This window comes from Saccostrea cucullata, unplaced genomic scaffold, assembly GCF_032062105.1.
Source record: "Saccostrea cucullata isolate Sc308-1 unplaced genomic scaffold, CSIRO_AGI_Scuc_v1 ctg227, whole genome shotgun sequence".
Taxonomy (NCBI): Eukaryota; Metazoa; Mollusca; class Bivalvia; order Ostreida; family Ostreidae; genus Saccostrea; species Saccostrea cuccullata.
Window position 1 is genome coordinate 221,369 of NW_026925050.1, and position 23,839 is coordinate 245,207.

The 23,839-nt window shown below is 30.7% G+C and overlaps 1 protein-coding gene across 2 annotated transcripts; it reads right to left on the bottom strand.

Moving 5' to 3' along the window:
- On the bottom strand, window positions 1-23,689 carry LOC134267928 (uncharacterized). 2 transcript variants are annotated; one of them, XM_062750131.1, is made up of 7 exons: window positions 23,385-23,689; window positions 15,581-15,650; window positions 6,134-6,314; window positions 5,372-5,589; window positions 4,934-5,173; window positions 2,029-2,097; window positions 1-1,220 (listed from the first exon to the last, which is right to left on the bottom strand). In XM_062750131.1, the coding sequence occupies exons 2-7, from the start codon at window positions 15,648-15,650 to the stop codon at window positions 985-987; spliced, it is 1,014 nt and encodes a 337-aa protein (XP_062606115.1). In that variant the 5' UTR covers window positions 23,385-23,689; the 3' UTR covers window positions 1-984. The 2 variants fall into 2 exon arrangements, with proteins under 2 accessions (XP_062606115.1, XP_062606114.1); XM_062750130.1 differs by lacking the exon at window positions 23,385-23,689 and adding an exon at window positions 19,211-19,283.
- Window positions 23,690-23,839: the final 150 nt, after the last annotated feature.

The window sequence follows — 23,839 nt, forward strand, 5'->3', positions numbered from 1 at the left end:
GGTATTTAGAATTAACTTAACTTTGAAAAAAAACTGCTTTCATTGAACAAATATTTGCAAATTAATCTTCGTAAACAAATTCATGGCACGAGCCTTGTTAATTTAACAAAAGTTTGGGGCTCTAAGTCTGTCTTGTATCTCGACAACTGAAATTTAAATTTTTGATTATCATTAAAATACCTAAGTCAAGTATTTCTAAACATTAAAAAAATGGAAAAATGAATTTGATTTTTTTTAGCTGAAACTGCGTCCATGTCGCTTTAAGGTCAAACTTTATCAGGATCATATCGGATAATTTCGTGACTTGTAAAAAATTTATAATTGTTATTCAAACAATGCTGATCGACCGTTATCATGCAATTAAAAAGTTCCATTGAAATTAAGACAATAGCTCTATGATTCGAGACATTGCATTAATTTTGCTTATTCTAATACTTTGCATTCTGCAAAAAAATTGATCTTCTGAAGAACCGATGATGAAATTTAAAAAAAAAATACCATTGGTGACAAATTACAACCTTGTGCAATATACACACAAAATGACGAACAAACGGTAAGATAAAAGATTATAAGAAAAAAATCAGACATCTCAACATTTTGGGAAAATGTTCATTTCATTTCACTTCCATATAATTCTCGAATAACACATGCATATAATGTCGATTTTGATCACCTCTGGATATTGTTGATTTTTACTAAAAAGTCCTTTTTTCCATACTAGTCACTCATAAAAACACAAAAGAAACACGCAATATAATACTGTTTATCCTATATCTTCCCACAAACACCTAAAATCGGCATCCAGTCATTATTTTCCTCTTTTTCGTTCTTTGTTAATTAAAAAATTAACATTGAATATATTTTGGAAGTAGATTCCATGGCTATGTCAGGTTTTGTAAGCAAATGATTGGTAGTATATTCCCTACTTGAGCATATCAGTAGTGGTTGACAGGATTTTTCAGCCAACTTGTTTTCAATTGTATTTTACCTGGTACATTTGTTTTGGATTCCTTTGACCACATTGATACAGTCAGAGAGAATTATGATTCCAAACACGACACTGATCACCGAGACACCTACGATTCCTATGTTTTTTGCCGATTGTCTATCATCCGGTGCGCTGGTCAGTGTACGAATATACTGATTTGTTTCCTTGGGGTTCACTGTTAAATTCTTCTGAATGTTGTCTATCTTCTCTTGAATCACTTCTTCCGTCAATTCTATAGATTAGCAAATGAATATAAGAATATTGTCAAGATTTTTAACGGAATTAAAATACATGCGACGCTTAAGCCACATCACGTTTTAGATTGTTCTTATATTGAATAGATCCTACTGAAAGTCATTTGCAACCAAATATTAATTGAAATCGTTTATAAACTTTTACCCTTAACTTTTCATTGTGTTTGTTTTCTTTCAGAGTTTCCTTATCTGATGCTTTTTTTAGATGATAATCTACCAAACGCCAATGTCAAATTGTTTATAATAGTCTTATTATGATAGTTCCAAGGAATAAAAGATGTAATTAAAGCTCAAAAACAGATGAAACGAAGCGAGTAACTTGTTTTAAAGTAGTATAATAGTATGTTTTGAAGAGACTCAAGTCGAACAAAAATTTTCCTTTAGGCACTTAAAAATTGATTCAAATTTATAGAAGTTCATTTTCCCTGGCTCTACGACGTTTGTAGACGTTTTCATATAGGAGCGATCGCAGTTATCTTCACCCCTTTTAACAAATATTTTTTTTTCTCCAGGGGAAAAATATTTTTTGAGAAGACTTTGGTAAATGTTATTTTTTTTTTACTTTTAAGGGTTTCAAACCGTGTATTTTGTTATTTACAGTGCATGCAATGGTACTGTACAGTATACTAGTATATATTTGATATTCCTATTACATTATCAATCTTTGTTTTAATTTTTGATCAAGTGCAATTAAGACATTTAAAAATTAATAAAAGGAGAAATATCCTCATTTAAGGATATCAAAAAAATATGAATTTTTTAGCATTTAGTTTAGAAAACAAATACCTGGACACCATTCTGTCAGAGGTTTTGCTGACGATACAGGATAATTGGTAGCACTATGCATAAAGAAACCTGCAACCAGTAAAGATATCTTTGCAGTATTAGTACATAACTCTATTTTCCTGATAATTGTTAGAATTATATATTAAAAAAAACTTCAATCAGTGAAAATATTACTGTAGTACATAAACATGTACTTCGAGTCAGGGTTTTTTTCTTTGCTGAGAAATTCGTCATTATTTGGTAAAATGCAGATGAGACGCGTAACAGAATCTGACAAGATAATTCCCGGGTGTGACCGGTCAACAGAGCGTATTCACTCCTCTTTGGCACCTGATCCCACCTCTGAAATGTCCAGGGGTCCGTGCTTTATGTCATTTTTACATATTTGTAATTGTTTAGTTATTTTTAGATCGATCAGTGTTCGATATTTTTACCTTTTACATTTTCTCTGTAGATAATCAACATGATTGATATCAATGAGACTCACTGCTGTTGTCTTATGTAAATAAACAAGAGGCCCATGGGCCTTATAGGTCACCTGAGTATTATGTAACATTTTTCCAGCAATTGAATTTGTTTTGTGTTTTAAACCAAAAGCCATGAAATTCACAATTTTGAAAGAGGCACTATTTTTTTTATCATAATTATAGACTTTGCATGCTTACTTTCATTGGTTACTTAATACCCAGAGGTAGATCAGAGTAACAAAGAGAAAATGCATTTCCACTTTATAACCACCAGTTACGCATACCGCCCCAAAGGAATCACTAATCCTAGAGCACATATTTCAAAATTTTATTATAAAATTTATTTCATCATAAATGGTTGATTAATACCAAAGAGCAGATTTCAAAGCATTAATTTATTTTCAGACTAAGTAAATCCCCCCCCCTCCTGCCGTACCCTAACCCAGGGGCCCTGAAATTAATCATTTTGGAAGAGGAACCTTTCTTCATCATTAAATATGTACTTAAATCATTGGCATAATATCTACGAGCAAAAGAATGGATTTTTAAAGAATTCATGCATTTTCACTATATAATCAATAGAGCCCCGCCCTAACACCAGAACCCCCAACCCAGGGGTCACAAAATTCAAATTTTGGAAGAGGCAGCCTTTTTCAACATAACTACAGTACCTGGCCATAAGTCTGTCATAAAAATGGCTGCCGAAATATCAAAATTCTGGAAGCCAATTTTTTTTTCTTTAGCGTTGGTAAATAAATCATTCTATACAAGCTGCTGCTGAATAGTTCCTTTCTATACAGTATATACAATAATTCTATGACGTCATTTTATAAAAGTGACGTATTATCTGTCAAATGTTTAGCAACTGACAAGATGGCTACTAAAGGTAAACAAATGTCTACCCCTATGAAAAATGCGATAATAACTATGTCTGAGAGTGGATATACCCAACAGAACATTGCAGCTATTCTTTCTGTGAGCCAGTCTGGGATTTCCGAGTTTCTCAAGCGATACAAGACGCGCGGATCCATCGAAAATAAGCATCGAAGCGGACGACCTAGAAAAACTGATGTGCAAGGAGATCGTAAGATACTTCGATGTGTGAAACTCAACAGACGGCAAACTTTGGGTGAAATAACTGATGAAGTGAACTCGAAGTTACCAAGTTCTATCTCTTCACGGACGGTAAAAAGACGTTTGCGATTTTTAAACTTTACAAGAAGGAAAACCAGGAAGACCCTGACAATTCGATCTGTAAACCGCACCCGCCGTGTAAATTGGTGTCGAGGGAAATTACATTGGACAGTGAATAATAATTGGAAAAAGGTGATTTTCAGCGACGAAACCCAGGTTGTGATTGACCAGAATAAGCGAGTTTACATCTGGAGAAAACCCGACGAAGTATGGCGACCCGAGTGTCTTGGCGTCCGTGGAAACAGAAAGTACTCGGTGATGTTTTGGGGGTGTAATACTCACGAAGGAATCGGAACATTTACAGAGGTAGATGGGAATATTAATTCCCAAAAATACATTAACATTTTAGATACAAATTTATGGCCAGTTATTTTGCGCCATTTCCCGAATGGTGACTATTTATTTCAGGGTGATAATGCACCGGTCCACTCCTCTAACGCCACAAAATCATGGAAAACTGAAAACGATATTTAAATGTCTTATTTGGCCATCACAATCTCCAGATATCAATATAAATGAAAACGTGTGGAGAACTATAAAAATACGTATTCAGAGACAGGTACACAATATTCATAACTGTGAAGACCTCATCTTGAAAGTAAAGGAACTATGGCGGTCCTTGCCTCAGTACTACATTCACTGTACGCTTCAATTCCAAGGCGAATTCGACAAGTTATTAAATCTAAGGGTCATGCAACTAAATACTAGAGATGAAAGGGTAAGTGCTTAATATTTAGTTGTTTTTTTTTTTTTGAATTTTGCGTTCACGTTGTTCACGTTACGTTACGTCAGCCATTTTATGACAGACTTCTGGCCAGGTACTGTATGTACTTGGTTAGTTTATCTAATGCCCAGGAGCAGAGAAGAAGATTTTCAAAGAATAATGCATTTTCACTATACAATCTATGTAGCCCCGCCCTAACTCCAGAAGCCCTGACCCTGGGGTCATGAAATTCAAAATTTTGGAAGAGACACTCTTGCTTATCATAACTATACATAAAATTTGTTTGTTTAATACCCAGGAGCAGAGAAGAAGATTTTCAAAGAAATAATGCACTTTTACTATATAATCTATATAGCCCCGCCCTAGCATTAGAACCTCTGACCAATCACTCATACAAAATTAGTTGAAATTTTATGTCTAATTGTTGGAGGGAGGATTAAAAATACAGAAAACTAAACATTAGAATTATATATATTATAATTAATGTAATACTTAAATATATTTGATATTAAGCATTTACTTTTATGTTTAATCATTGGAGGGGGATATCGACCCATTGAGCAGGTCGAATCGTCTTTTAAACGGTAGATTTTGCAATCCGATGAATACGTAAATGTATAACAGGATTGCTTTTCTCTGCATATCTTCTCACACTGTTCTTCAGATGTTACACTATTGTAAACTGTATCTAAGCAGAACTTAAATGGAACCTCGTCTTTCAGGGATTCTTTTGCCGTGTCCTTCATACATGCCTCAAGTTCTACAATACAAATGCGGTAGATCAAATAAAATTGAAATGAAAAAAGTTTTAAACAACTAAAGTTGTACATTGTTTAGCAATATTTTTTCACCAATTGATATAGGAGATATGTAAAACTTAGAATACATGAAAATCCATTAAGATATGATAAATAACTCATGAAAAAGTTTTACTTATGTAAAATTTTCTAAAGTATACCTTCACTATTACTTTCGCAGATAAACATCTTTTCTTGAGAACAATCATCTGTGATGAAGTTCTGCTCTGTTCTGTTGTAGTAAAGACAAACCATATCACTCGGACCTGCATCACTTATCTTTACTGGAAGCTGAGGATCTAAAGATTTACAATTTTCTAACATGCTTTCATTGGTAGAGGACCGAAGGAAGGCTTTAATCCATACTCCAGTGGAATGACTGAAACCAAAAAAATCTAATAATATTTAGAAAAACATAATTAAATTGTTTGAATGATGCACAGAAAGATATGAGATATGAAAATAAAGAACAGGGATCATGCTCATATTAACATGTTATATATATATATAATCATCCTGATAACGAACAGTATTCAAAGCATTCAAAAATCCAGAAAACAATACAAAATAGGAGCAGAGCAAAAACGGACCTCCAAAACATTGGAAGTGGGATCAGTTGCCATGGAGTGAGCATTACCTGCCGACCGGTCACACCCGTCGTGTGCTCCTTGTCATCCGGGAAATAAGGGGAAAATCCGTCGTTAATTCAGTGTATAAATAATGGACTAACAATTAGTATGAAAAATGTCAGTCAGCATTCCCTTCCCATCAGTCATATCTGTTGAGTGTTTCTTAAATTGTCATAATCGAACAAACAGGGAAAAAAGTAGACAATGCAATCATTATGTTAGTTCATATTTTATTGTTTATAAAGAGATGATTAAAAATTCTTACTAATAGGATTTTACAAGTGCTTAACATACCTGTAAATTAATGGAGTCAAAAACAATTCATCAACCTCCTGTAAGACTAAATCTATGAGGTACATCTCAGTTAACGATGTTATCGTAACTAAAGTCCTGTTGTTTTCGGCGCATGCGTCGTATGCTGTGTGCCATGACGCAACCGGAAGTTGAACTCTGTATCTACATTTTGGATCTTTCACTGGAAAATAAAACATTAATTTGTGACTGGTGCTTTGAAAAATTTTATTTTAAATATTACCCCAATTATTATTAATTTCATAAAGTGTTTTTAATGTTGTGTTAAAATGTCCCAAAGCATGCAAAACTAGAGTCATTTGTTTTATTGCTGTCTTAATTTTTTCAATTTGTCATTAATTTTTAATCTCAATTCTAAAATACACTGTATAAGCACGTTTTCTTTTACGAAATAGTCATTTTCCTCTTATGAAACAAAATGAATATGGGATAATATCTGAGAATTTTACAAAACATTTGTCAAAAACGTAAGAAAACAGCTTTATGCACCATATAAGCGATACATACGAAGTATTTTTATATTACAAACTTGCTTACTTCAATTATATTAATTTAGGTAATCAATTGCCTTTTTAACGATAATTTTAGTAATTCGTGTTTGCAGGGCAGATAAATAACGCTTGACGACATTTTAAATAGTTCAATATATATAAAAATTAAATCAAATCCCACCAAGAATAGTATTTTGCCCTGCAGTACAACAGTACCCAAACTTTCTATAGACTGGTGTAATGACACAGTTTAGGTTACGTTTGCCTACAGGTATATAATAATAATGACTGGAAAACATTTCAAACTACATCCTTATTTTAATTTCCTATTTATCTTATTTTGTTTGACCTCTTTAGCAAAAAATTCTTAGAACCACAAGTATATAACCCACATTGAATATTTAAATGATAGAATTGCATGGATCCCTGATTGTTCTTTCCCATAGAGCTGCATAAAATTTGACATCATTTTACTGGTTATTTAGGGAACGTTAACCATTATACCAAAGTCTAAAAAAATAATTAAAAGGTCAATTTATGTAAATAAGACACATTTTGCTTTCTTTGTGCTGACATTTACTTCATTATGTTAGGTAAGTATCCGAGAAATTAAAATTGAATTTTTCATGAGCAGAAGATGAATTTTATCGACAAATATCTATATTTCTATATATGTTTGATGAGACTGTTGTCGAAGGGTTTTTCCTTGGGGGAAGGATAGAGAGAAGAATGAAGAAGACTGAAGTATACGATGCGTAGATATCCGGGTCAGCCTCAGACATTCCATATTGTGTCAAAAATGTTGTTTTGCAAATATATTTACAAATCAAAGATAAAAAACATAACAATATTGATATATTCCTGCAAAATTTACTGGAGAAAAAACTGAAAATACAAATACATTTTCAAAAGACGTCTTCAAGAAACACTTTATTCTTAATATGTTTTAATTGTAAACAAACGAGAAAGACATTGTGGGATGCGAATTTTCTTGTTCCACACTTCCAAGTTACTCGTGTAAATGTACATAATGGGTACATTGAGCGATTTCGTGCATCACACTGTCTTTTGTCCATAAATGCGCACTTTTTATGACTTTTTATTCCCTTTAAAACACTTTTTTGAAAGGTATTGGCATAGCTTACATGGATGCTTTGAATGGTAAAAAATGTTATTGAATTAACAGACTTTTTTATATATATATTCATAGGTCATACTGCTCCATATCAAGTGTGTCACATTGTTAAGTGGAGGTACATGTAGGTCATACTGCTCCGGTCAAGTGTGTCACATGGTTAGGTGGAGGTAGGTCATGCTGCTCCAGTCAAGCGTGTCACATGGTTAAGTGGAGGTAGGTCATACTGCTCCAGTCAAGTGTGCCACATCGTGTAATGAGTTCTTTGGAATTTTGTATGGCTGAGATAACAAAAAAATTCATTTAAGAAAATAAACAAAAAAAAATAATGATAATATTCTCTCTCCCTCCTTTCACACCACACTCAAGCTAGAATAATATGAAACAGTGATAAATATACAAATATCTGATACAATGTAAATTACTTTAAATCAGCAGTCTTTTTGTTCAATTCGCGTATCAGATAATAAGATTAACAAATAGCTGTTCTTTATAAGAAATTAGAAAAAGTTCACTTTAATAAATAATCTGTATAATAGTTTTTGGAATTTCCTTTCTCAAATTTTATTTACAAACACAATTCACTGAAATTCACTATTCATGTCACTAGTCACGCTGAAGGACTCCCGTAAAACCACGTGCATTATCCGCCCCGATAAACTCACATGCGGACAATCGACAAAAGAGACTTGCTGGTCTCACCCTCCGGCTTGGAAAGAACGTAATCCTAAAATACCACACACCTTCAGCACCCAAACTGGACCATCCATACTGTCACTTTCACACCACGTATAGGTCTCTTATTGGTGTCCGTCGAGGATTTTAACCAAACACTCCTCACGTCTTACTACGCTGTACGAACTGGAAATATCATACGTTTAACTAACCCTAAGATAACTTTACACAGGGAAAAAACCAAACAGAAGAACATACTTACAATAATGAAAACTGGTTTAGTGGAGGTAGTTCTCTGATCCAGTCAAATGTGTCACATGGTAAAGTGGTTGTAGGTCCTACTGCTCCAGTCAAGCGTGTAACATGGTTAAGTGGAGGTAGGTCATACTACTCCAGTCAAGTGTGTCACATGGTTAAGTGGAGATAGGTCACTGCTCCAATCAAGTGTGTCACGTGGTTAAGTGGAAGTAGGTCATACTGATCCAGTCAAGTGTGTCACATGGTTAAGGGGAGGTGGGTTATGCTGCTCCAGTCAAGTGTGACACATGGTTAAGTGGACTTAGATCATACTGCTCCAGTCAAGTGTGTCACATGGTAAAGTGGACGTACAAGTAGCTCATACTGATTTAGTCAAGTATGACCGTTAAGTGGAGGTAGGTCATACTGCTCCAGTCTCTACGTGAAGAGACTCATGTGCGAACAAAAATTACTCTCGTTAGGCACTTAAAAATTGATGTGTTTTTTAGACATTCCTTTCTTCCTATTTCAACATTCACAACTTTTGTATATGTTCTCAAATAATAAAAATTCACTAAATCCCTTCAACAAAACCAAACCTTAGATATTGAATAACTATTTTTTAAAATTTTTGAGAATGGGTAATTTTTTTAAAGAAAAATTTGGTACATTTAAGGGTTTCAAATAGTTACTGTGTATTTTGTTATTTACAGTGCATACGTTGCAGTGGTGCTTTTCATATACAGTATCTAGTATATATTTAACAGTATGTCATACATTGCAGAATCAATTTTGTTGCACAATTTTTCATATTTGTGCAGTTAAGACATTTAAAAATTAATCTGGAGAAAAAAACCGTTTTAGGACTATCAAAAATAATGAATTTTTAGCATTTATTTTAGAATATAAATACCTGGATCACCATTTCAAGGTTTTGATTGATGAATGTTGTTAGCACTATGCATGAAGAAGCCTGCAATTAGTCAAGATATCACTGTTACTTGTACACAAGTTCTTTTATCCTGATAATTGGTTTTACTGTGTATTTTTGAGAAAAAAGTAATAGTATATATTTGATCCTTCAATCAATGGTGTAATATTTATGTTTAAATTTAATTAAGGCTAGTTAAGAAAGATTTAAAACTTCATTTGGATAGAAATACCAAATGTAGGAATAAAATATGATTATTTAAGCACCACTTTTATGTCTTTTGGCAAAAATTTCTTGACACCATTGAAAAGGCTTGCATCGTCTTCTAAACAATATTTTACTTGGCAATCCGATGATTTTTTAAAAGTTAACACATGCTTTTTCATACATATTTTGAACACTGTTCTTCAAATATTACACTAATTGTAGCAACTGTATCTAACAGAACAGAAACAATGGAATCCTATCATTTTAGTGACAATATACATTCATGAGTTCTGGAACAAATTAGATAAATAAGTTAGTGAAAATAAAGCAACTTATATAGATATTACCAGAATACAAATTAATGTGGCATATAAACGTAAAATTTGGAACTATAAACAAGCAGATTTAGAACTTTTTTAATGATTTTATTGTAAAATGCGATGGAATACCTTATTGATGATACAGAAAACATTAATTTTGCAACAACAAACTTCACTAAAGAAAAATTTAACTCTATTATTCATCAATGCATACCTAAAAAACTGTTACTATAAGGCCAAATGATAAACCATTATAACTCTCTTTCAAGAAAACATTTTGTGTATTGAATAGACTCAAGAAAAATAGCACAAAATGCAAAAAGAGAATCTGATGAAAATCTTTGAAAGAAAGGAAAAGTTTTAAATGAAAAAGTTGTGCTATTAAAAACTATTATGACAATATAGATTCTCATCCAATTGATATCTGAATATCAAAAACTATACTGGAAGTTACTGAAAGATACTTTTCCATTAAACCAACAAATGAAATTCCACCTGTCAGTTTACAGACAACAATGGAAACTAAAAAATTTCATTTTACATAGAAAAAATAGAACTATTAAATAAATATTTCACATCAATTACAGAGTTAGATGACAGTAATCTGCTCCCAAATATAGTGTCAAGATGTATGGATAAATTTTCCACACATAAAAATACAAGAGCAAGAAATCATGATATATTTCTATTATTCCTGTCAATAAATCTAAAGATTGATTGCAATCAGCCATAAAATGTTAAAATCTTGCAAAGAAACTATCTCAGAACCTTTGGTATACAAAATTCAACAAATCCCATCACTAAAAACATTTCCAGACTGCTGGAAAAGCACATGTTCTTAACTTTTTAATAAATCACTTCAAAATAGACCAGTTTCTTTGCTGATCACAAGCAAAATTTTTGAAAGAATGAAAATTTTTAATAATGGGACAATTTCTTGTATAAACATACTATATTTTATAAAACCAGGCAGTTTTTTACCAGATCATTCCACAGTATATCAATTCAATTAAAGAAACATACCAAAAAAAGTAAAACGTGTTGATTGAAGGTAAATTCATGTTGTATGGTGTTATGTGATTTATCAAAGGCATTTGATAGGGTTGGCATAAAGGCTTAATTTACAAATTAAAAATGTCAAATGGAATTAATTTGATATGCTAATTGGTTTGATAGTTATCTAACAAAAGAATTCAACTAAAGTCATGATGTTATAGAAATCATTTTTCCTCATGTAGGACAATTTTTAATTCTCAGTAATTTGGTCCCTTATTATTTTTATTGTATGTAAATGAAAATATGAATTTGTTTGTAACTATTTGTAAATGATAATTCTTTACAAAATGTTCAGATAACCAAATCATATTGATTTTCAAAACTTAACCATGATCTTAGAATACTAATGAATGGTCAAAGAAATGGTTATTGAATTTTCAATCCACAGAAAACCAATGCAGTATTTTTTATTTCAAAAATGTACAGCATTTTCCTAATTTATTTTTTCGAAATTGCACTTGGAATGTTATGAACACAAAATCTTGGGATAATACTTCTGCCGTCTAAAGGATGGTCATTTGATCATATTGATACCATTATTAAAAAGCATACAAAACATCGGGGCTTCTTAAAAAATTAAAATTTACTGTTCAAAGATATGTCCCAGATGTATATATCTTTTATAAGACCACAATTCGAATATGCTGTTGAAGTTTGGTCTGGATGCACAAAAACAGACATTGAGAATCTTGAAAAAGTACAACTATATTTGCAAGAATAGTTACTGGGCTTACAATTATTGCTACAAGAAATTCATTACAAACAGGCTGGAACCACTGGAATATAGCTGCATTTTTTTTAGGGCAAATTTTAATAACAATTATAAAATGCACAATAATTAAAAAATTTATTAAAAACAATTTACCTATACAACAGCTTTCTTTGTGCAATATTTCAGGATACATACCCGGATCCGAGAAATTAAATTATTCTTTGCCAAAATACAGAATATGAATTATATAATAAATCATTTATTATATACCGTTAGAATGTGGAATTTTTGCAAAAAAAAAAGTCTAAAAACAAGGGAGGGAACTTCAGAGAAATTAACATTTCAAAAATATCTTCAAAATAGTAATGTAAAACCTCAGAAATATTTTTCCTGTGGAAAAAGGTTTTGTAACATATATTCATTTCAAGATTAAGACACAATTGTATTTTAAATTTATCTGCAAAATTTATATCGCTGAACCTAATTACAAATATTTTCTTGACAAAGACATTTCTACTAGAAATACATATCATATGTTTTTTTTGTAAACATTATGTAAAAAAGAAATTGTTAATGAATAAGCTATTGTCAGAAATTTGACATATTATAGTGTACATTTAATGCTATCCGGGCAGCCTTTCAAACTTTCGAATGAAATGTGTCAACTTTTTAAGAATTTTTTTCTTTAAATATATTTACAAATCGTTTTTCAAAATATGTTTTTTCAATCACCATATCAAAAAAATTATTTTTGTATATTTAAAGAAAATTCCTTTCATTTTCAATGTATATAATGTAAATAGTAAACATATGTTTATATGTTTTTTTGGCAAACAAAAGTTATATTGAGAGGATATCTAAATTTTTCTTGTTCACATCCTTTTGACTTTGTCAATAAAATATGTTCAATTCAATACATTGTCTTTTGTCCATAAATGCGCACTTTTATGACTTTTATTCCCTTTAAAACACTTTTTTGAAAGGTACTGGGATAGTTTACACGGATGCTTTGAATGGTAAAAAATGTCATTGAATTAACAGACTTTTTTTTTATTTATTTGCTGCGTAAAACAATGATGATATTGAAACAAAACAACTATTTTTGTAAATGATATTTTGTAAGCACCAACAATAAATAAACTTTTCTTTGATCTCCTGATGTACAACTAATGTGTTTTTATTTATATAACGATCCCTGCATTCAAAATACTCTTTTATTTTTGCACTTCTCCTCGAAATGGTTATATGCTTGCACGACATACGAGCGGTCATTCAAAAGGAAAGGTTAATTATAAGTATATTTTTTATTAGCTTCACATGTTAAAAGATATGCTGATTATATTACAATTTACAAATTATAGATGTTGATATACATTTTAAATATTCCATATAAAAATCTCTATAGCTAAGTATTAAATCATATTTTTAATATTTTATGATACCCGTTTTGCATAAAAGTTTAGTATTTTTTTACATAAATGCTGTGATCGATTTATGCAATCTGGCAAACAATTAAACAAGTTATAGGTTTCGTAATAAATATCAAACATTCCCTAAAAATCTCTAAAGCAAAGTGGTACACCGTATTTATTAGTATTTCATGATACTCGTTTTATGCAATTTAATTTTCCTTTATCGTGTTTATGTTCCCTAGTTCTCCTGCCGAACGACTGAACTTTTTCTTAAAGCAGGCAAAAACAAATAACATCATGTAGAAGTGAAATATGTCATTCAATAAAGTGAATGACGAAAGAAGTAAAACATAGTTAACAAAATGGAGGCCAGAAAAGGGGGACTCAAATACAGTATAGAGTATTACATATCTTAGGCAAAATAGTAAAATGCAATTTAATACAGTAACGTACATGTAGCATCTGTACTTTACTGTAACAAAAAGGGGGGGTGGTGGCAACGAGACCTTCAATGAACATTTTCAGTAGTAAAAGTTATGTTTGGAAAAAATTTGCTACGTGCCTGTAATATTCTTTGATACATGAACCAAGCAGTTTTGACTATTAACACTTCTCCGTATTCTATTATGTAAATAGAATGTTATAATAATGTGCTGGTTATCCATTACAACAAATTAATGTTTTAAAGAATATCAATGGCGAAAATTGCTCATTTCTTTATCTGTGTGTAAATAGGAATAACATATTAGCATTAATTTTTTTAATTTGCATTTCTATCAATATTTTACATCACTGATATTCTTATATTGCCTATTCTAATATTGTCTGCCATAATTGTATGGTGTTTTCAATGTTAAAAAGTTAAAAGGCTATTATGATTGTCCTATGATTTTTTTTTCAGACACTGTTATTTGCTTCTATTTTACGGATTTTTTAATTGACAAGCAACTGTGAAGCAAATAATACATAGACTTGTAGTTGAATACAATGTATTTAGACTACATTAGAGATCCTAAAAGTCAATTTACAACTAATCGTATTATAGAAGTACATTTATGTATATTATCATGGTATTTTTATTTAAGATATTTAAAATTTAATACTTTACAGACTTAAAGACATTTTATAATGAATATGCGTTTTGTGTTAGTATTTTTGTACATCTTTAGTAATTATAAAAGGAAGACCATATATTTGTGGAATCCTTATTTTGAGGATTTGGGTTAGGTTTCTCGATAACTATTGAATTTGTATTGAATTTCAATCAACTTTACGTCAGTGAATCCAAGATCGGATAACTATCATAAATAATCGTTAATTCACTTATAACTTTTATTCTTCTTTATAATTTATTATCTGCTTGATCATTTGTTGACATTTAATTTAGTTCTGTAAACATTGAAAATCAATTTAAAGATATTTCTCTCTGCATGAGAAGGAAAAGGAATCTCCTTTCAATGTGGAAGTCCTACAGTTAAGTAAATTTCGTCACACTCTTTTATTGTCATTCATGATCATCTTTCCCTTAACGCAATATTTAAGTTTGAAAATAATTTAATCTAATTTATTAATTAACGGAAAAGATGAAGTTAACGAACAGTGACTGATCTTGTAAATCCACAAACAATACAATTCTGTAAACGGGGTATAAACAAAGACCCCCTGATAAATCTAATTCACTTATAACTTCATTCTCCTTTATAATTTATTATCTACTTGATCATTTGTTGACATTTAATTTAGTTCTGTAAACATTGAAAATCAATTTAAAGATATTTCTCTCTGCAAGGGAAGGAAAAATGAATCTCCTTTCGCTGTGAAAGTCCTACAATTAAACAAATTTGGTCATACTCTTTTATTGTCATTCATGATCATCTTTCCCCTTAAAACAATATTTAAGTTTGAAAATAATTTAATCTACTTTATCAATGATATGAAAAGATGACGTTAACGAACAGTGACTGATCTCATATGTAATCAACAAACAATAAATTCATGTATAAACATAAACAAAGATTGATAAATCTAACAGGGACATTAAGGAGGAGTCATTTGTTTAAATCATACCTCCCCCTATCTTATTTGTTTGATTAATGTAGAAAACAGGTTTATTTTTAGCTGATATTTTAAAATATTTGCTTTGTTTGTATAAATGCCGAAAAAAATGTAATGTCTAATTCATTGTTTTTTTAGAAACACAACAAAGAAAGGAATATTTTTTAAAAAAATACATTATGTTCGTAAAAGACTCACCTTGTAAACTGAAAAGAGGGATAGGACCAAACGTAAGTATGGAAAGCCACACAAAGTACTGATACATCATCTGAAAGAATTTAATAAATTTATGTTTAAACATGGAGATTTAACATTTAAGTAACAAAAGTTTTTAAAGAATGCAGCTTTTTTATAATACTTCTTATAAAACATTTTAAGATTCAATGTTATATTGATTAGAGAGATAATTTTTCACGTGGTCATTGTCTATTATTCCGTTATATATTTGGCACGTCGAAATATTTTTGGTCTAAACTGCACCGCATCTTCTACCTTATTAAAGTTTTCAATTTAAAATAAAAATTTATTTATTTAATTCATATGCATAAAAGCAACATGAATGAGCTAAAAAAAACCTCATGAACCTTAAAAATAAACCAAGAAAAAGACTCGTCAGATGAAAATAAGTTTATGGACACATTTTCTCTCAAAAATGTGGCGTTGAATACAGAATACCCAGATGAGAGAGCAATGGTGAATTTCTTTAGTGGTAATGATAAGTGATTGTTTCACAACATCAAACTGTGTTCGTATGTCTTTGTTTTATACCAAGTATGACAACAGACTATTCCTTCTTCTGGAAGAATACAGAGGACTTACAACAGATGTGTTCAGTCGTTAAAATATTCTTACTTCTCTTTGTAAGTTCTATGGTCGATACAATGGCCTTGTCAGCAAATACAATTTATCATTGAGTCAAATGCTGACTGACATGACGTTTTTACTAGTTTTTAGGCCATTCTCTACACACTGAATTGACGACGGATTTTTCCGTTATTTCCCGATCATGACAAGGAGCACACGGTGGGCGTGGCCGGTCGGCAGGGGATGATCACTCCTCCATAGCACCTGATCCCACTTCTGATGTTTTTGAGGTTCGTATTTGCTCTGCTGCTATTCTGTATTGTTTTATAGACTTTTGAGCTACTGTTCGTTATCTCCATATATTTTGATAAAAGATTCTTACTCCTCCTTGGCACCTGATCCCGCCTTAAGTGTCTGCAGGGGTTCGGGTTATTTGTCCTATTCACGATTCCATTTCTGCTTTAGGATTTTTAAGGTTGGCCACTGTTTGTTATCTTTAAGGAGTTTATTCTTCACAAAACAATGACATCATAATTTAAATAAAAACTTGATGTGTACCTGATTTTGGTGCCATGATTTTGAAATTCTAAAATGATTTATGTTACATTCTTTCAACTCTTCTTAGAACTAATTGAATTTTAAAGGTTTCTATCGGGCTTTCAAACTGAATTTTGATGGAAAGTATATTATATGAAAACGGAAATCATCCTTTCTGAATAAAAGTACAATATTCTTGGTATAGATTGCAAATGTAATCCCCTAGGATTATTTTATTTATTCTACACACTTAGATATCAATGAATTCTATAGGATGCAATAGTGCATAGTTACATTATTACGTTTTCATGTAAATTACTAGTAGCTGAATGTGAAGAAACACCATTACTAGATCTAAATGAAGAAACCACGCACTCCAACTTCAAAGAAGGTAACAATTGATACAATTTATTTGGCGATGAGCGATATTCTCATAACAATATTTGCGTAGAATTTAATACACACACGGTTTACTGTTAAACGTCTATGTATACTAGTATATGATAATAAACTTGTCAATAATATGTGTACAACACTTCAGTATAATGCGCTTAACGAGGATATTTTATTTGGTGAATTTTAATGGTACATTTAGCTATATGATATATTTTTTATATACAATTGAGTTTAAGAAGATATAGAGCATTTTTGTTTTATGCTCGGAAATTTATGTCCTTTATGCATGTAAATCATAATGTTCCCAAAATGCCTAAATTTGAAATTATATTAATAACTAACTATAAATTTAATTTTTAAAAAAAGGATTCTTATAAACTTGAACTCTTTTAAATTTTTGAAGTGCTCAAGTTATATTTTTCTAATTTATGCTTTATTGATTTATGTCAAGGTTTCCAATTCTTTAATGTGAATTGGAGATCTGACTAAACAAATAACTGTAATCGATTAAAATGTTTTGCTAAGTGCATCTTTATGAAAATGACGGGGATGTGCAATTAGCTATGTCATTGCGTTAATTTATTGCAATTTCAAGCATTGTGGAATTATTGTGAACAACAAAGCTATTTGCGCAAGCAATTCGATTTAATCTCAATGTACATGTATACTTCTTTGAAGGTAACCTTCTCTGCTTTGTCCCCATAGACTTATACCTGCACAAGAAGCAAAGTATGCCTTTAAACATTCACAAAATTAAAATTGAAATTATATATATTTTTGTATTTTGTATGTGTACTATTGTACAGTATTCATATAAAGTTTGTACTATTTTTTTTAATTCGATTCTTACTCACACTGTTGAATTGCTGTAACACAGCTGATTTTTTATAACACCCATATTGTATGAAGAGTAACATATTGGGTTTTTTTAAGAATCGAATTTATCTTGTTTGAGAGGAATGTTTCAAATAACAGCAAAATGGTTTCACAATAAAACAACTATTCACCGGATGTAATAATGTACACAGAAAAATATACGTATCTTTTTCACTAAGAGTTGAGGTGTTGCTTTGATACTAACTTTTACTGCAGAGTACTGCCACCCCGTACTTGCATAGGGATATATGACTGGGATGCTTAATGACCCTCTCTACACCAGTACAAAATGTTTTTTGGATATTGAGAAAAATATATTCTATAAAGGTGTTAGTATTGAGCTTATTTATATGATTTTCAACATATGGTGCGTAGCATTTACCACCAGGAAAAATAATCAAACACAGCACAGTATCAGTGAATAGAAATCACTGTTGTTCACTTCCATAGAGAAAATACATGTAAATAACATGTTCAGTTAATTCATCTTGGCCTTTTAAAATGTTAAGAATACCTGAATTGATTACAAATTGTCCCATAATTTTAAGAATTTAGATCTAAGGGCAGATCACTCTAACTGCAAAAAATACCATAGTCAGGTTTAAAATCAGAAATTTTTGCAGTGTAGAGAGGGTTTGCATGTAAATCAACCTAGGCACCTGATCTAAACTGAGGGACCTATCACTAATTTTTGCTTTGGATTTCTCAATATCACTATTCATTACTTCAATATATATAAAATACTGAAAAATACTTTTAAAAGTCGCCAAACTTTAAAGGTTTTAAATGAAATAACAAAATTTTGTAAAGCAAACATTACAAATAAAAGTCAAATGAATAGTTAGAAAAGACGAAATAATTGGAAAACACTACTTTAAAGTTGCAATTATCACCTCTAAAGTTATTATCAATTCGGAACTAATACGCTAATGTAATCTTAAAATATTCATGTAACTTTAGGAGAAAAAAACCCAGAATAACTGATTATTTCTAGCTTTGTATTACCACCTTACTTCGGTATTTCTACGTTTTATAAAAAAGATATCATATTCTTATCTCGTCCTTTGTCCTATCTACTAATTTAAAATTATTCTATATAACATGTACATCAATGGAGCGTAAAAGCTCCAATTTTCAAATTCCTCGTCACAATATTGAAAGTAATATTTTTGTATCTTTCGTCCAAAGTCTGTAGTACATAAAATGTGTACTTACTTTATAGGCTGTGTTTGGTATTGATAGACATAGCATTAATATCGTTGTTATACCATTTTAACCCGGACAATCTGAAATAAAGTAATATAATTTAATATTCATCCCACTTGTCATGCTCTTATCGTTTTTATAAATATTGAAGCGCTATGATTGATCACTTGACAACATCTCCAATCCAATAATTGTTACCAAGAAATCTTTTTTGTAGGCTTGTTAAGTTGCTCGTTATAAATTATTCAGGATTAAATTTTATTTCTGTTTAATGTTAGCAAAATGCAATAATTCAATAGAAATAACAAATACCATCAAAATTATGAATATTTTAAAACTACCTTTATACACCGGATACACGAATGCTTGTTTTCAAATATTAATGGAAAATCTTGCATACATGTAGATACAGAAATATTATCTTTAAAAAAAATAAGGATAGCTCGAAAGATTTGTTTAAACAACTATGATTTCTAATCGAACATACTTTATTGTTTTCGAACTAGTTCCTGGGATTAAATATCAGGAATGAAATGTTGAAAATGAAACAGATACTAGTTAGTAAATTCAATATTTACAATTCCTATAAAATTTTGCATTGATTTAGCGTGTAGAGAGGGTCTAGAGATTATTCAACATTTCTTCATTTCGATACGTGTATTTTCAAATTACAAAATAGTGTATTAGTGGATTAAAAAATGCATACCAAATAGTGCTTATTTATCTATCATGGATAATGAAAAAATATTTTTAAAATTGTTCAAATTGATTTTAATTATATATTTTACTTTTAACAAATTTCTATGAATTTTTATTTAAGATCTACAGGCAGATCACTCAGCCTGTTTAAAAAATACTACAGATTCAGGGGGTTTCTAGCTAGTATAATTGAATACAGGATACTGAAACGTATAAAATTGAATTGAATCCAAGAATTGGAAGTCTTGTGCACTAGATATTTTATAATTTTGTAAATGGCTATTTTCCAGGAACAAACCAAGATACATATTACAAGGTATTCTAAAAATGTATGTCTTATCCATTTTATCATTCCTTTTCTTTAATTCACGATTAAATAACAAAATAAAATCTTTATGGTCATTATATGTACTCTGGAATATAATTTACTTCTATTTATTATAAGTTATATACATCCACGTGTATTTTATAATGCAGATTGTTACATTATTTGAAAATATGAGAGAGATTAGGAGCTGCTCGTAGTTCTAGAAGATTGGACTCATAGATATTGAAACTGCTCGGTTGATATTTCCAGAATTGTAAAGCCCCTGTATACTCTGTGTTCTTTGGAACATAGAAAAATACAACATCAAAAAGCAGTTGATGGAGGGTAAAAATAGTAAATAAGTTCATCAGTTTCTGATGTCAATATGCCAAATTAATTGAATGCCGAGTTCATTTTCATCCGGTACAAAATTCGCCAGATGCCTATGTGACCTCTACCTTCTTTTTGATGAAAGACGTGACCTTTTCTTGTGTTTAAGTTCAAAACTACAGGATTTATTTGAAGCCTAGATATGAATAGCTCTAAGTGAAAAAAAGCATTTTGCATTTAGGAATTATTGAGATAACGAACAATATTTAAGCTCAAAGCCTAAAAAAATATAATATGGAAGCAGAACGAACACAGAGCTCCAAAAGCACTTGAGACGGGATCAGGTGCCATGGAGGAGTGAGCATCCTCTCCCTACCGGTAGCTGTGTGCTCCTTGTCATCATCAGAAAAAACGAGGAAGACAATTCTATGTTTAACTAATTCATCAATTATGTTTAACATTTATGAATGATAGTTATCCGTCTGAAAATTTAGACTCTGTCTTGATATCCCTGAACAAAACAATTTTAATAATTTCAAAATTGTTGTAAGAAAATTTTGCATAACATTTATAAGAGACATTATAAATGATGTGTATATTGTTGTTTAAAAAAACACAAAATGTTGTTGCTTTTATAGCCTCAGTCATAGTTATTTTTTGACATACCTTTATACAGAATGTTTGGTTTGTAATATTAATTTTACTTTTTGAAAATCCCGATGAAAGATCAATATTGAATTTTGCTCAATAGATTCAATTCCTCAAACTTGGTTAACAACTTCACAAACCTATGTGCATCTTGCATTGTTCTGTTTCGGGCTAACACCAGAATTGTACTACATACTTTTTTTGTGTAAGTTTTTAGACCAAAAAAAAAAGTCATCTGAAAAGTCAGTTGACAAAGGGATTCTCGTTAAGTTCATGTAGATTTCATCAAATGCAAAATGAATTAAATGCCAAAATTTCATTTGCGTTCTATTTTGATCCGGCAAAATTACAGATGCAACTTTAAATCTGTTGTGACCTCTACCTGCTTTTTGATGAAAAACGTGACCTTAATTTGTGTTTTAGTTAAAAGCTACAGGATTCATTTGAAGCCTAGATATGAATAGCTCTAAGTGAAAAAAAGCATTTTGCATTTAGGAGTTATTGAGATAACAAACAGTATTTACCAGTAAGCCAAAAAAAAAAAAAAACAATACAATATTGCAGAAAAAACACGGACCTTCCAAAAGCACTTGAGATAAGAAATTTTGCCATGGAGGAGTGAGCATCCTTCCCTTTATTGGTCACATGCTCTCCTTGTCCGTTCAGAAAAACTGGAAGACAATTTATGTTTAATAAATGGCCTACAATTACATTTTTATATCAAAAAAGTCAGTAAGCATTTGACTGAATGATAGTTTGCTTGCAAAGTCATTGCAAAGACCAAAACTCTTGATATCCCTGTTAATTAACAAAATTGTTTGTTAAAAGCTTGCTGCTCCATTTCCGTAATTGTTCGTAGCTAGAGCATCTTCTTGCATAACATATCAATTGAGAGACATTAACCCCATATGCACATGATGTGTATATTGCTGCTTAAGTTATGGATGTTTCGGTACGTTTATCAAAAAGGTGTGTTGTTAACTTATCTCCTCATTAGTTATTTTTTAACATACCTTTATCAGTAAAAGTTCTCCATTTGTTTGGTCTTGTAATTTCATGTGCATTTTGCCTTTTTGTTTACTGGATCCCGATACCCGAGGGACCAAACTCAGTCACTCAGCAAAATTCTCATCAATATTGATTATTAAAACTTAACGAATTCTTCTACAATAGACGACTAATTTATTAATTCCTCAAACTTCAAAGCGTAAACAACTTCACAAACCTATGTGCATCTTGCATTGTTCTGTTTCGGGCTATTAGGACGATTTTTATTGACTACTGTTACATTTGTAACTTTTTGTGTAAGTTCTTAGTATTAACCAAAGAAAAAAGTCAAAAGCTGAAAACTTAACGGTTAAAGAAGTGATCTTAAACGTCATTTGCTTGTCTCAGAAGCCAGTATTTCATCACATGACCAAAATCTTTCTTTTTTAAATTGTGTTAAGTACATGTGTATGTTTTTTTAATTTATACAATAATTAGAAGAAATATTTTGAAAGTTTTTTTAAAATATATTTTTAAACATAAAAAATAATTTGTTTACTGAGGGTATTTTTATTTACAAAAACAAATATGTATTATTTTCATACTTTAATCGGGATGTATATATACGGATTAGTCATGTGATCAAATCCCGTAAGACTTTTCGGCCTTTATGGTAGATTTTACCACATCCCAACCTGTCTTTATACCCCGATAAAAGTTTTAAAATGATATCTTATTATTTATATTTAAATTTGAGAATGATCTATTAAAAATAGTTGGGTACTGTAAATTTAAACCCATCAAATGATTTTTTTTCAAACACAAACGATATAAATTGAATGTATTGAATACGTCGATCACTTATATGATGTCACTATGAAATTACGTTTACTTAATTGTTTTGGCTAATTAACAATCAAGGTATGGTCACTCGATGAACCATTTTTACACAGGTGTAAAAACGCATTTTTCAAATGCATACAAATAGTTTGATAAAACATTTGCAAATGTAAATATTTACTAATTTTGCTTAGTAAACAGTGAACCTTTTCGGATAACCCGGGTTTTTTAACCGCTTAATTGTGCTACGATAATTTTTTGAATGCATGTCAAATGTGATTTCTGCTTACTATTATTTCATTCATTTTTTCGTAGGAATTTGAATTATTAAATCAAAATGAAACATGATATAAACAAAATAATCTTTCTTACCTTTTCTTATTAGCTTTGACGGCAACAAAATAAAACATTATGGAAAATGAACAAGTCTTTCTTTAAACAAAGATGTATTTTCTAAGAAGACAGTTTTTCCCATCCTTAACATTAAGACACACTCTAGGATGGAGATTGGTACGGTAACTGATCATGAGTTTTAATATTTGATTTGCTTGTCGGTGCCGTCAGAAACATAAGAATGAACACCATTTCATGCATCGAGTGTCGATATTTCAAATAATTCCCATTTAGGTCTCGTCCGTATACGTCTGTGAATTTTCACATGAGCGAGCAGCTTTCAACATGGCCGATAGTCTGATTGAGAATGGTTTGTAATGTAATATAAAATGCATTACTTACGGATAATCAATGAAATGTTGTTGTGTTAATTAGTTATTTGTCACACAATGAATAGTTGCTAAAGTTTCAACTCTAATTGAGTGTAATGTTTC